This window comes from Sinocyclocheilus anshuiensis, unplaced genomic scaffold (genome assembly GCF_001515605.1).
Source record: "Sinocyclocheilus anshuiensis isolate Anshui unplaced genomic scaffold, SAMN03320099.WGS_v1.1 scaffold1497, whole genome shotgun sequence".
Taxonomy (NCBI): domain Eukaryota; kingdom Metazoa; phylum Chordata; class Actinopteri; order Cypriniformes; family Cyprinidae; genus Sinocyclocheilus; species Sinocyclocheilus anshuiensis.
This window is the reverse complement of record NW_015543492.1, coordinates 1,212,240-1,227,468: the sequence shown is the minus strand read 5'-3', so window position 1 is coordinate 1,227,468 and position 15,229 is coordinate 1,212,240. Positions and strand designations below refer to the sequence as shown.

The 15,229-nt window shown below is 36.9% G+C and overlaps 1 protein-coding gene across 1 annotated transcript in view; it reads right to left on the bottom strand.

The window, feature by feature from the left end:
- The window catches only part of LOC107694750 (collagen alpha-3(V) chain-like), a 34,317-nt gene extending 19,569 nt beyond the window's left edge, over positions 1–14,748 (bottom strand). The window contains exons 1-6 of the mRNA XM_016494430.1: positions 14,353–14,748; positions 7,663–7,824; positions 6,745–6,955; positions 6,312–6,474; positions 4,830–4,952; positions 3–398 (exon numbers count right to left, since the gene is read on the bottom strand). Of these exons, the coding sequence (XP_016349916.1) occupies positions 3–398; positions 4,830–4,952; positions 6,312–6,474; positions 6,745–6,955; positions 7,663–7,824; positions 14,353–14,434 (1,137 nt within the window). The 5' untranslated portion in view covers positions 14,435–14,748. The remainder of the gene's footprint in view (positions 1–2; positions 399–4,829; positions 4,953–6,311; positions 6,475–6,744; positions 6,956–7,662; positions 7,825–14,352) is intronic.
- Between the last annotated feature and the right edge of the window lie 481 nt (positions 14,749–15,229).

Genomic DNA, 15,229 nt, shown 5'->3' with positions numbered 1-15,229 from the left:
GCTGTTTTCGCACCATTGCCATTAGCTTTAGCTTCTCCTTTTGCTTTTTTCTCCACAGCTGCCTTCCCATTGCCATTGTTATTGGCTTTGCCATTGCTGCCAGCCTTAGCCTTACCATTAGCTTTAGCATCACCATTATTGTCTTTCCCATTCACTTTAGCTTGACCGTTATTTTTTCCATTGTCGTTTGCCTTCTTTTTGTTGTCATTCTTTGGGGCCGGTGTTGCTTTTGGTTTAGATGCTAATTTAGAAGCTAAAGTAGGTTTTAACTTTGGGATCAAGATTCGCGCAGCAGTAGGTTTGGCCTTTGGCTTTGAAGTTTGCTTGGCTTTAGCTGGAGCAGCTTTGGCTGGGGCAGTTTTTGACTTATCAGCTTTTCCATTGTTCGCCTTTCCCTCCTATTTGATTAATATTGTTTTTATTTAAAAGCATAAATGGTCAGGTTGGCGTTGATGAAAAGAGAGTGAATGAGAGAGAGATAGACAGTGGAAGCCATCAGGGATGGGTGGGATTGAAAGCAGTGGGGATGGACAGAAAAAGGGAGAGAGACAACAATGAATTTAAGATCACTGGTGCTTGAATCACTGACTGAGATTTTACTGGCATTACTGGATACAGTATGAAGCTAAGTCAGATTTAGTTGTTTATATTAATTTCATAAGTTTAGACTTCGTAAACTATATAATACCTACAGAAAGATAAACAATTTGATACTGTTTTCTCCAATAATGCCAATCTCCACATTAAAAAAGCAGCATGTTGTGCGCATGGGGACGTAACGCTGTGAGGCACTGGGGAAAAGTTTGCTCAAATAGCATCTGCTGATAAAACTGATGCATGGCTGGTACACTGTGCTGCCCAACTGCACAAAAAGGAAAGGAAGGGACATAGTCATAATACACCATTCATAATCCCATTAAAATGACATTGCTAGCATGTATCAAATCATTAAAGGAACTGTTTAAGCAAATAACATAGAAATTGTAATACTTATTCAAATATTGTTCATTACACTAATCAATATGAAAGGAATGAATGGCGTAGACTACCCAGATTAAGATGATAGCAAAAGCGCAAACTGCAGAGAATAAAACAGGCATATTAATTAAAGACTAATCCTCAAGTTGACACATACTGAGCTAAATTAAACTAGTAAAAGTTAGCTATACTCACAGTTAAACACAAAATAGCTCTTTAAACAGCTCAGTGAGCACGCAAGATAAAGAGATGACTGTAAGAAAAACAGCCCTAAAAATAAGTGATAGTACAATGTTGGCCAAAGTGAAAGTAAACCTATAAAGTGAAGAGATGGATATGAATAAACACATAGACACAGACGCTTGTTGTACATGATAAAAGCACAGAGTGACACAAGGGAACTCACAAGCTTTGTTACTCACACAACAGGTGAAATGTAAAAACATGCAAATACACATAAGAATAAAAAAAAAAAAAATAAGACTTAAGAAGAATAATTCCATGCAATTGTGAAGAATGTAAAGTGGAACTGTTTAACTGAGCTATCATGTCAGTATCAAATCAATAAGTTGCAATGACCTTACTTACATGCACATGAAAATTCTAAATGATATTGGAATTGGCTCATACACTGAAATCTATTACTTAAATTACTAAGAAGAATTACTGAATTGCAGTAATTAACAAAAATATCGACTTCCTCCGTAAAATAATTCATATGAAAAAATGTCATTAAAAAAAAGTAAGGTAAATCAGAATTAAACAAGCTAATGAATATATAATTTTAAAAATTAATTAAAAAAAAAACACTTAATTAAAAAACGTAAATATAAACTTATAATTTTCATAAATATAAATTAGATATAGAATAAATATAGAATAAAATATAATTTATCCTATATAATATACATACTTGGATCTATACACAGTACTTTCTCTGTTTAGTAAATCAGATTTTTTGACTTTTTGAGCTGTTGGTTTAACACAGTGGGGCCATGATCAATGAGTGATATAGTGTGTGTGTGTGTGTGTGTGTGTGTGTGTTGTGCCTCCAGTGCCCCTTAAAATTCCACATACACACAATCATGTACTGACCAACACAATCTGACACTATACAGGTACAAATATATGACAAAGGACAACATGTAGATGACACAAGCAACATCAATATAGTGTGACAGGTGATGGGCGAGGTGAAACGAGAGGTGGGACATCACACATGACGATGTGAGACAGGTGTGAACAGGAAGGAGAGGACCAATGTACTCAATTGAAAGAGACGGGTGAGTTTAACATTACACTCTCTGTGTCCAATTGGTTTTTGTCAAAACCATGTATACATTGTATACATTAAAGAAATTTAAAATTTCAATTTGAACCCACAGCAATGTCATAGAAATATTTGCATACTGACTTCTTTCATTTCTTTCATTTATTTGCATACCATATTGTGATTTCTCTATATTTAGATGTCTATTTTCTATTCAAGTAAGGCAAGACTTATTTTCTTTTCTTTTTTTTACCCTGCTGTCTTCTTTTTAGCATAAACCTCATCAAATTTTGTTAGATCTGTTTTGTCAGAGGGATGTTTAGATAACAAGACAAAAATGCAGATTAAAATATTATTACATTTATTTAAAGCGTTAATATTATTCTTTTTGGCCTTGCAGGCACTTATCAAGTTATCCTAAATCAGGTATCATGCCGTCTCTTTCTCCTCCTCTCTTTTCTGATTCACTTTGTGATTCCATTTGCGATCTCCCTCTTTACCTCTTTGGTGGGGTCCACGGCTGGGACGGAGGGAGGGACACTCGTAGTTCCTTCATAATAATAGGGGTATTCATAATCATCCCGCTCTTCATCAAAGTACTGAGAGACATGGGGGGAGAGAGAGGAGCAGTGAAGCCAGAGGAATGCAGGGAAGGAGAGAGAGAGGCCATGTGAGTGACAGAAAGGGAATGTAGCAAATGACAAGAGTGAAAAAAGAAGACTTTGGGAAGAGAAAACGAATGAGAGAATAATAGGGAGAGAGGAGAGAAAAGTGAAGGATGAGTAAAGTGAGATGTAGGAGTTAGAAATAAGGGCAAGATGAAAGCATGATGGTTTTATCATTTGTGACCCTGGACCACAAAACCAGTCTTAAGTCGCTGGGGTATATTTGTAGCAATAGCCAAAAAAACACTGTATGGGTCAAATTTATTGATTTTTCTTTTATGCCAAAAATCATTAGGATATTAAGTAAAGATCATGTTCCATGGAGATATTTTGTACATTTCCTACTGTAAATATATTAAAACTTGATTTTTTTATTAGTAATATGCATTGCTAAGAACTTCATTTTGACTACTTTAAAGGAGATTTTGTCAATATTTCGATTTTTTTGCACCCTCAGATTCCAGATTTTCAAATAGTTGTATCTCGGCCAAATATTGTCCTGTCCTACATCCATACATCAATGGAAAGATTATTTATTCAGCTTTCAGATGATGTATAAATCTCAATTTTGAAAAATTGACCCTTATGACTGGTTTTGTGGTCCAGGGTCACATTTGTTCATAAGACTCGTGGGTTTGAGTAACACTCAGATGTTACTGCATTACTGCAAAACACATTGAGAACTTCAATGAACATGAAAACAAATGCATTCATCTGAAAAGCTGGCATAAGAGCATACTGTAAGCAGAAATAAAACTATTATATGCAGTTTCAGCACTTAGAGTCAAATGGATGTTATAAAACAGATTGACCCTAAACGCCATTGTAAAAGGTAAAAGCCATTATGGCAAGTTGCTATGTTGCTCAGCCTTCTCCTAAAGAATTGTTCATTCTGATTAAATAAATGTATTAAATTATTAAATATAACTATTTATTCAGCATTGGAGTAATATATCATATTTCTGTCTCAGGATTATTATAGTTAACTAAAACTAAAACTGAAGCTAAAATTAAAACCAAACACTAAAATGACAAAAACACAACAAAAGTACTAAAACTTTAAAATTAAAAATGGAAAAAAGAGACGAATTCAAAATAATAATTAATGAGATAATATAATAACCAATGACATAATAGTATCTCATTGATACTAAATAATAAAGACAATAAAGAAAACAATAAAGACACTTCTGTCTTTATTACAGAAATACATTATATTGCATTACAGTGTTTTTTTTTTTTAATATTAAAAATGTTTTTGGCACTCCACGTCATGTTGTGCCTAAGACCTTGTGACAAAACTCCTCCAGGCTGCTACTATGTTCCCAATCTGATCTACACTTTGAACTGAGAATCCTTGTGCGCGTTGTAAGAAATAAATCTCAAGAAAGCCAAAATATAAAGCAACATGCACTGATGAGAAACTGAAACTGCATTAGGACAGAGCACCTTTGATGACGTGGAAGAGCTGTGGATGTATGAAAATGGGTTGCAGGGCTGTGATGTGTGTATCTGACTCAAATGAGGGGCTCTATATAGTGTAGGTAAAATATAATACTAATGTGCTTAGAAACGTTAACATTTCTAGATTTTTGTGGATGATTTTCATGAATATTTAGCTGGCATTCTGATTTGAGATGCATTTGTGAGTAACATATTCAATATATGGCTTGGCCCATATTTATCCAAGCATTTAGCACAAGTCCAATCCAAATCAAATACAGATGCAGCTTTTGAATGGTTCTGAATCAAGGCCGATTTTATGGCAAATATTTGGTTGAGTTGCTGTTTTTGCATAAGCAAAAACATTTAGCATTGATGCATTGAGAAGAGTTGTTGCTAGTAGGTGAAACTCCATTTTTATATCCCACATCAGGACACTTTGCCCCATTGTAAAATTGTGCTGTGGTACTCACGTAGCTGTTTGGGTCCTGGGACTGGACTTTGGGCAGAGGGGAGTCACAGTCGGGGCTGTAGTGCTCACAGAAGTCATAAGCGGCCTGAGGATTGGATGCAATCAGCAGTTGCTGGATCTCACCCTGGAGAGAAGCAAATAAATAGAAGGGATGTCAGTTTAACAACCAGATGTGAAGAAAGTATCAAGTTTGTTACCAGGGGTCAAAGTCAGATAATCTGCGATACTAAGGCATTTTATTTCTGTTTTTTATTTATTTTTGAATTAAATAATAGCAATAGGGTACGTGCAGCAGAACTGTCTCACATGTGATTTTCTGATTATACCATATAAGAAAAATTTAAAGTCAAAATAAAATGCATTTGCAACCCCATTATGTGACATATTTTAGAGTAAAGCAGAATATTCAACAAGAAAACATAAGACAGGACTTAATTTTATCCATCAGCAATTGACTGGATCGCAACAGGCATTCAACAAGAGTACGCTGTAAAAATACATAGTTTAGTTGTTGTTTTTTTATTCAACTTAACATGTTACATTTTCACCGTCTCAACTAGTTTGTAAGTTGACTTAACCAGAGTATTTGGCCCCAAGCGTAAAATGTTGAACGATATCACATTCTCAGTAACATCTGTGCGAGATTTCATGAAGACAGATGCAACGTTTGTCAGCCATCTAGGTGAGCTTCTCTGCAAAGTTTGAAAATGTTCACCATCATCAAATTTGGTAAATAAATATTTGTACTTATTGGTTTACTTAAAAGTCCAGAAATGTGTATTAGCAAAGTAAATAAGGTCAGCTTTGATTTCATGTTGACAATTCTTGTTACTACAGTTGCCTATAACATCACCATAAATTGTAGTTTATTTCGTGCAGAAAATGTAAAAAAACTCAAACTCCAAACATGTTACAAAGACACCCTTCTTAAAGGGATAGTTCACCAAAAAACGAGAATTTACTCACCCTCAAGTTGTTCCAAACCTGTATGAATTTCTTTTTTCTGCTGAACACAAAAGATATTTTGAAGAATGTAGGTAACCAAACAGTTGCTGATCCCCATTGACTTCATAGTATTTTTTTCCCCTCCATACTATGAAAGTCAATGGGGACCAGCAACTGTTTGGTTACCCACATGGAAATCAATGGAAGACAATCTGTGATCATTTACTCATGATTTTCTTTCTTTTGTTGAACATAAAAGAAGATATTTGGAAGAATCTGGGTAACCAGAAAGTTGATGGTCCCCACTGACTTCCAAAGTACTTTTTTTCCAAACTATGTCAATGGGGACCACCATAAACTGTTTGGTTACCAAGTTTCTACAAAATATCTTCCTATGTCCAACAGAAGAAAGAAATTCATCAGTCAATGATGACAGAATTTTCTTTTTTGGGTGAACTCTCCCTTTAATAGTCATCTATCAATCACAAAGTGTGTATCACAGAATTCCTTGATATCTCTTGCACAATGTATAGCAGACCTGGAAGACCTCCTCATCCAGGAGACGGGCTCCAAAGACAGTGATGCCCTTGGTGTCCAAGACTGGGTTATTGCTACGTGGCAGAGTTTTTGTAATATGATTCTTGCAGTCAAGGATCAGAGTGATGTTCTTCTTCTGCACAGAAATGGCAATGCGGTGCCACCTATAGGACGAGAGGAGATATTGAATGTTTAACTGGGCAGATAGTCACAAAGACTTCCTGTATATAGTTTATGTGTTTGCCAAGAGCCATCAATATAGACTGTAAGGAACCTTTCAGCCCCTGCATACAAAAGTGATGTTTACTATTCACCCAATAGTTACACATCACATTACTTGGAAACTAACAGCATCGTGGTTGCATAACACAAATAATTCTAATATATTTGAAACTGGATGGGCTGATGGGGCTCAGCAGGCATTAGTTACTGACTTGCCGTCAGCCAGGTTGACCCCTTTGAACAGTGGGTAGTCCTCTGGGGCAGGTTTGCGATTCTGGTCCTCATACAGGAAGATGGGTGAGCGTCCCAACTCTAGACCGAGCTGCTGGACACCCTGCTCATTGTAGATGGACAGCAGGAAGGCCTGAAGACCAGCCTTGGCCTTTACCAGAGTCATGATGGAGAAATTCTCCGGGAAACGTCCTACAGGAATGGAATTTAAAAAAAAATATCAGAAATATGAAGATTTGAGGCAAATAAAGCAGGTTATTTCAAGCACAGACACATTTGCAGTCTGGAATAAACCTATGATTCATGACTCAACTTGCATAAATTGCACACAATTCACTGACGCTAACATTCAGATTTAGTTTTAACTATGCAACCATCTCATTAGCCACTGAAAAGCTCTCATCCTGCTTTTGAGGAGTAATTGCATGTTAGGGACCAAAATGATTGTCACCCAGACCCAGTAATCTTTCTAAGCATATTAAAAAAAACTGCAATCAAAATACCCAGCTAAAAAATAATTTCACGCTTAATATAATATATAAATATAATGCACTTTCCCAGTACCCAAAATATAGGGAAAGTGCAAAATGTTCTAATTGTATATACAAACATCTAAAAAAGTATGCAACCATCAGTTTTTACAAGTCTCAGCACTTTCCATTTCAAGCCTTTCAATTATGAACCTATCCTTTACACAAATGTCCATTTTGAATTCCTTCATATTCCAGACACATACTGACATACCATAAGCAGCTTTCAGATACATTTCACTGTAACTGGTGTTTTTATAGATAAAACATGTTAAAACAATTGTGCATCTATGAACGTAATAGAATGTCTTCAGGTCTGGTTTATAAGATTAACGGTTATTAAAACGATTAGATATTAAAGGAGCGTACTTGAGAATAGTTGTTTGGTGGGGGCAGAGATCTGGGCTTTCTTAGTGATGCGGTAGGCATGATCAGGAGTGCCGGACCGGCGGGAGGTGCAGAAACCCGGGACCTTCTGCACACCTTCAGGGAGGGAAGGCAACTGCAGCACCCGCAAAACATCGAATGGATCTGTAGAAGTAAAAGAGTTTGGCCATTGTTAGAATAAATATACTTTTAACATTAATTTATCATTTTGGTTTATAATTATGCATTCATATTAATAGTTTCTGTTCATTTAGATCCAAAGAGAACCAACAGCATACTTTTTTTTTCTTTTTCAGACAAGGTAAATGCACTTGTTTCTGTGAACACCATTTTACACAGTTCAAAATGCGAGTTCAAACAGACGTTGAATCATTCAACAGGCCCCACACAGCCAGGTTTTAAAATGTTATGTCTGTTTCCATCTTTCTATTGCTCTTGGCAGCTCTGTTGCTCTTTATGGGATTCATATGAATCCTGATGCCATCTGCTCAACCCACAATGTGTACTACATTATTAACTGTCTAAAACTATGTTAAACTCTCTAACAAGTCTTAATGTATTTGAAATACGTATTTGAAGTTAAACATGTTTGGCTCTGTCTACTCTTTCTAGTGCTTGAAAAATCTATTTCCTTTCATTTTAGTGCTGGCACTTTCCTCTGAGGCTCTGCCAGTATTTTTTGTCCCTATTACCACATTGACCAAAATATGGTCTGTGTATTACCACAATGGGTAGTTAAGTTATTTTGTATTTAGCAGCTATTATAGGCCAAAAATAAGGAACTGTACTTATGTAAACTAATTAAAATGTGAGTACACAGCTATCCATACAAAAAAATATAAAGACAGATGCTCATAAGATGACAATAGACTATAGAGGAGCAGTGCACAATATTCAACACAATACTGTAAGGATGAAAGAGGTTCAAGAGTGCAGGAATCCTAAATGGGGCTTCTAGCTAAAATGCAATGCTTCCTTGATTCTCAAAAGGTGAACCTATTCAAATGCTGGGAGACAAAGATGAACAAGAAAGAGAAAGTCTCTGGGCACTGTATCGGTTTCCAGAAGAGACCATGTGCACAATGTATGGCACTGTTGGAGACCTCAACCACAGCACTATACATGTCCGCTGGGCGCTTCTTGGCTAAACTGGATAAAATAAGGAGGGAGAAGCCCCAAAAGCATTATCCAAATAGAGCAAAATTAGGATAGGAATAAGGCCAAGCACAAATAAAATAAGACTTTGTAGGCAAAAAAGAAAAAAAAGAGAATGAAAACTCTATATATATCATATAATTAGGTCAAAAACATTTTTTGATCATATATTTTTTAAATATTGATTTAAAATTGACATTCATATATTATATTAAATATAACAGAATGAGCATTTATCTTACACAAACATTCCTCCAAATAATAATAAAAAAAAGCACTCTCTACCAATAAAGCTGTCAGTGGACACTAGGTGAAATGATCAGACAAATCATCTCAAAATAGCTAAATATCAGCTGATTAATAACCTAAATCAGTCTTATCACTACTGTTATACCATGTATTTATTACAGAAGACATTATCGCTTCTGTTGTATCTACCAAACACCAACACTGAATAGAGATTAGCAAACGTTTTGTACATAGTAAACATGTCCTTGAATGCCTACAACCAAGGGTCACTGGATGCTCTCACACCGAGTTCACAAACAAACACTGTGTGCTCAAACAGTCTGCAAACAGGAGCAGACAATGGCTCTCAAAGAACAAGACCTAGAAGCAACATTCCCAACAGTGAGTCATTAGCAGTCAAGGTGACCCCAACATTTCTAAAAAAAACTTCCACCACCATCTCTCTCATGACCATGTAATGTAGTTGAGAGAACATTACTCAATCTTCTCTTTCTTTGACTTTTGGTGTTCTACTGTCTTCTTGTGAGCTTCAAATAACTGTGGCTAAATACCAGCGAGACATACCACCTGACACACCTTGACCTTTCAACCCTCACCTTTACTGTCTCACAAAGATGCCCTTGTTTTGAGCAAGACGGACAGATTTGAGGATGAAGAAGTAGATGGAGAAGAGGTTCTACATTTCTGAACAAACAAGGAGACACCTGCAAATGTATCAAACAACTGTGACAACAAACCGCAAACAGATTCAACTTCAAAAGATGCAAAAGACATGAAGATAAATCCATCAAGCCGCCTGAATCGGTCTCCCCCGTCTCATTCTCTCTTCCCGCCAACCGCAGTAGTTAGGCGTGCATGTACATGCCTGTCTAGAGGTTATAATTTAGATCATGGCTCTCTATATTTATGATTTATTTATAATACACAGACAGCTATGCCATCATACCAACTCCTGGCATAATATGGAGTTGCAGAGATATATATCAAACGAGTATTTAATGTTCACAGATTGCCAAGTGTGTTAGCGTGGTTGATGTTTCTTGATCTTGATGAAAGGTTTAAACAACAAAAAAGCCAAAGGCTGACACAAGCACATTAGCCTGACTACTGATGCTTTCCAGGAGGTGAATGAAAGTTCTTCTTAACAAATGTAGTACTTTTATGACAAACATGGGTTTTTTAAAGACGATTAGTGAACAAACAAACAGTAATATGCCTCTAAACAATAGGCCTGTTCATTTGTGCTGTCTAAATAATGTGTCCATTTAGTTCTCGTCCAGAAAGCTATTCAATTCAACTTGGAAAAAAAATACATGCAGCCATATTTTCAAATGATTATTTGCTGTCATTTCATGCCATGCCCAAGAGATGAAAGGCCTCTTAAAAGTCAGCTAAAAACTGCATTAGAACATATATTGCCTTAAATAAAGGTCGTACACTGAATAGCCTATAGATTATAATACAATATACTACACTAAAACTATATGTACTAATATATATATTCTGTGCCAGCGTGTTCTGGGTCTAGGTGGTTCAGTACGAGTCAGTGTGGTGTACATTGCTCGCCACTGCCAGGATGGATAAACTGACCACACGGCCACTGTATTAAACATCATGTAAACTAAAAAAGATTGAGCGTTTATACAGACTCCCCACAGCTCTGTATACACCCATCACTGTAAACCAAAGTATACACTACTCACAGAAAAATGAATATACTTTACTAAGAATTACTCAAAATAAATGCCTATTAATAGCAATCCAAGATAATATGGTTAGCAAAACATTCTGAACCAAAAATTTGGTTACTGACAAATAGCTTGGTCACCTTTATATTCTGTAAGTAACCATACGTTGAGAGCTACAATCATAAGGCATGCACAAAAGTTTCAATTCCCTGAGACATGTTAATAAAAAAATAAGCCAGACTAAAGGAAGAGGGTGCTTATTATGTGCTCAGTGAATCCTTTAGATGTGGTGCTATTGAGCTGAAAAGCTTGAACATGAGTTGGGCCCTCTTGCGGTGAGATGTCTGCATTCCCCCCAAAAAAAACTATTTTAAACTGACCTTGAAACACAGAAATTTTGTGAGATATAAAACCTGCTGCAACAAACTTCTGGTAAAGACATTTTCATTGCATATTTCCATTTTAAAGATTTTTTTCCCCTGAATAACCAGCTGCATAATGCAATGAAACATGCCTGGAAGAGAGATCCAGTGATCTATTTAAGGTATCAATGGCTCAAACGTTACTCTTAAAAATAATGGTTCCACATTGACATCAATGTTTCTATGAAGAAACCTTAACATCAATGGAAATGTTCCATTCCACAAAAGGTTCTTTAAAGTGGAAAAAGGGTTTTCAGATTATTCAAATGTTCTTTAAGAAAAAATGTTTCTTATAAGAACTTGAAAGGTTCTTTGAGAAACTAAAATTATCTTCTATGGCACTGGTGAGAAAACCTCCTTCTTTAAAAGTGTATGCCAAATTTCTATGATCATTTTAGGTTCAAAAACAACCCATTTCCAAAAACATTGTGTGGAATGAAACTTGAAGACATGATGACTGACTATCTCTCTAGGACATACCGCAAAACTGTGCTTCTTCAACTAGAGGAACTGTATTGTTGTCAACAGAGCCATTTGTGGAAGTGTGAGGCTTCTGGAGGCCTGTTGCGGCTAGACAGTGATAAGGTTCCTACAGCTGGAGTTGAATCACTAGGGTTAGTTTTGTTTGTCAGTTTTAGGAGAAGAATAATAAAGAAATGGTTGCTCAGAGCGAAAAGCATAAGGCTGATCACCTAGAAAACGAATAGCACAACTCACAACAACAATGAACTTGAGGTATCATCCATGTACTAACGATAGTAACAAGTTTAATACCAAGTATGCACAATAGTAATAGTAATGCAATGCACTTTCCATGCATAAATTCAATAAATATATTAAGGGATCTGAGGAGCACCCGTTAAACTCTTCGTCCCTCATATTCTCAATGTACTTCAGGACAAGAGTAAGTTAGTGATGGGGAAGATTAGCAATGTAAGTAACACACAATGACATTCATGAAACTGTCATGAATGACGGACACACCCGTGATGACAGTCTTTTCTCACGTGCTACGAATATACACTTGAATATGGCATTTCCTTCACACACAGTGGCTCCATTCAGTCCTCATCTCTGCATTTGGTTGAGGGTGTTTTGGTTAACAGAAGTGAGACAGACTGTTCTTTGAGACTGCTGCCTTTGAAATGAGGTTGAAGGAACATCCATGTTAAATAAATATTCCCCACCTAAAAATCACTGCACTCTCTAAAGTCTGTCTGCTGCCCCGAATTCAACAATATTGAACAACGATGACTGCTTAAAGGTAACTAGCAGACATAAATGGACTTATAAAATGGACTCGCATAACTTTTTTTGTTGTTCACATTAAACAACATAACTTGCTGAAATAATGTTTTTGTACCAGCAACAACAAGCTGTGGAATATTCACAGTGCAACATTCACTGGCCTAAAACTGGCATACTGTGGAAAATTCTCCAGGTGTAATAGACGTGTGCGTTTACACAAATATCACTGAGCTCACACACGGAGACACTAACTCATTCACTGCATCTCTCAGAGCCACAGGGCAGAATAATAACCTACTCATGCGAGGCACAAATATTCAGACATCCTCCAAACACAAGGGAGGGAAAGAGAAGGGAAAAAAAAGAGTGATCAAATCAGAAATCTGGAATTACATCCATGCCTGAGGGACGCTAGGCGCGCGCCATCATCGAAAAACAAAAAACATAGTTTTGTTGTTAATTTTTTAATTCAACCAGAAGCTTTAGCACATTAAATATGAAGTAAATCTGTCCAAATCTGGTGTGAAAATGTACTCTATATGATTATGTGCTTCTACTTATTGTGAAAGAAACGTCTTTGGAAAAGCAGCAGACTCTCGAGCGCCACTCACCGACTAGTGGTGACCGCTAGAAGCGCAGCTGACGATTTACATAGAAAATAATATCATAATATAAAAAATTAACGTGCAGATATTAGTATGTCTAGTCGGGTGGGGTAAATTAAATTAACATTTAATTATATATGCTGCTTCTTATATTAAAGATGGATTCGTTTTATAAATAAAACCAAAAACTAGGCTACTGGAACAAAAAGAGCTTTGGAAAAAAGTTCATAAAGTTCGTAAATAAGAAAAGCACTCAGTGATTAGGAAGGCATCGTCGCGAAGGTTTTAGGACACTCTGAAGTGAGCTATTTAGGCTATAAATTAACAAATAAAAAATGTAAATGAAATATTGATTTTTAAGAAAACGCGAAGAGACAGAATAGCGACGCTACTGAGGCGCGCAGTCGGTCAGTAAACGTTGCTACTTATAATCATTTTTCTTATAATTTATTATTCAAAAATATTTGCTCGCTAAATGCCGAGACTGACCAATCAGAATCAAGCATTCCAGAGAGCCATGCAATTAATAAAAGTAATAAAAACAATTAATGAAAAATAAAATGTATGTATGTATATAGCCTAGTATATACACTCTAAAAAGTGCTGGGTTGTTTCAACCCAACTTTGGGTCAAATATGGACTAACCCAGCTGTTGGGTTCATTTTTTTTATTACATTTTTAACCCAAAAGTTGGGTTAGTCCATATTTGACCCAAAGTTGGGTTGAGACAACCCAGCATTTTTTAGAGTGTATAGTGAATTTACCATACGATTACTGATCGTTGTTTGCACTAACAATCATCTCAAGGTGCTGTGCGCCGAAATGAAGATCGAACCAGGATGTGAAACCCTGCCAGTGAAGCACCGTCCTATCCTATGCCCCCGTCTGGGATGCCACATAATGCGTGCCAACGCGGCCTGGAGCTCAACTCATGGGCCTATATTTATTTTGTGCATATTTCAGCACTGTAAAAATTCTGACGAGATGAAAGAGAGATGTCAGCTTAAAGGACTCGAACCGAATTTTCGCCTGCTAATGTGAGCTCACCAAAAGTGACAGCTAGATGTATCATAATTAAAAGTAGAAATCAATGAACTGAAATCGCTTTTGTTAGCCAGAAGATTCACGCATCTTCTTGGAAACACAAATACACAATCACCAATCTCGTGGATTAATTACCTGGCGTGCGTAAAAAGCGCACCAAACAAAACCCAATGTTGCATTGATTCCTCAATACATAAATCATGTTACAGTTTCTTCTGTCAAATGCCACAAACACCCAAACAGAAAAAGTTAAATGCTCACCTGCGTGTGCCAGAGAAAGACACAGGAGGAGCACGAACGAGGTCTCCATGCACCACGGCCTCCGCTTCTTCCGAATATCCATAGTTCCCAAGTTTTTTGACCGGTTTGGTAGGACTACAAGGCAGGACAATTTCAAATCAGCTTTTTCCACATAAACTTCGACTTGGCCTCTGACAAACTTGGTGCGACTTAAGAGACGTCTTAAAACGCACACCCACCTTGCTCTTCGAGAAGTTATCTGTGCTATGTACAAAACTTAAATAGAAAGAAGGGAACGGGTAATAAATATGTAGTTTTACAGCTCGAAACCCCTAATGCTAGAGCCCCATTGAGTCTGAGTGAACAGAAAAGCGGAGAGAGCAGAGAGAGGCTTCAAAATCACTCTCTCTCTCAATCTCTCTCTTTCTTTCTTACTTTCTCCCACGAAATGCAAGGGAGCGCGAGCGTGTGCGTGCGTGTGTGTGTGTGTGTGTGTGTGTGTGTGTGTGTGTGGAGAGAGAGAGTGAATGAGAGGGTAGAGAGCAAAAAAAGAGGGAGGGAAATGCATGCATACAGACTTCTGCGGCTTTCTACACGTTCGTTTCGTGTCGACAGCGTTCATTTCAAGAACTTATGAAAGGATCTATATTGCCCAAAATATCTGCATTCATCAAATGAGCTGTTTGTTGTTGACGTGCCAGCGATTGGCATGTAGTTCAGTCAGATTATTTCTCTCTATTTATTTCTGTTTCACAGCTGAACCTTGCAGGACCGATGGGTCCGTAGGCATGAAGAACTTCACCAGCCAATCAGATCCTTATCCGCTCGTGACGTCACGCGCCATCTTCCCTCCCCTTTTCAGGTCTCGCTCGCTCAGACTCGGTTACTCAAATTAAAC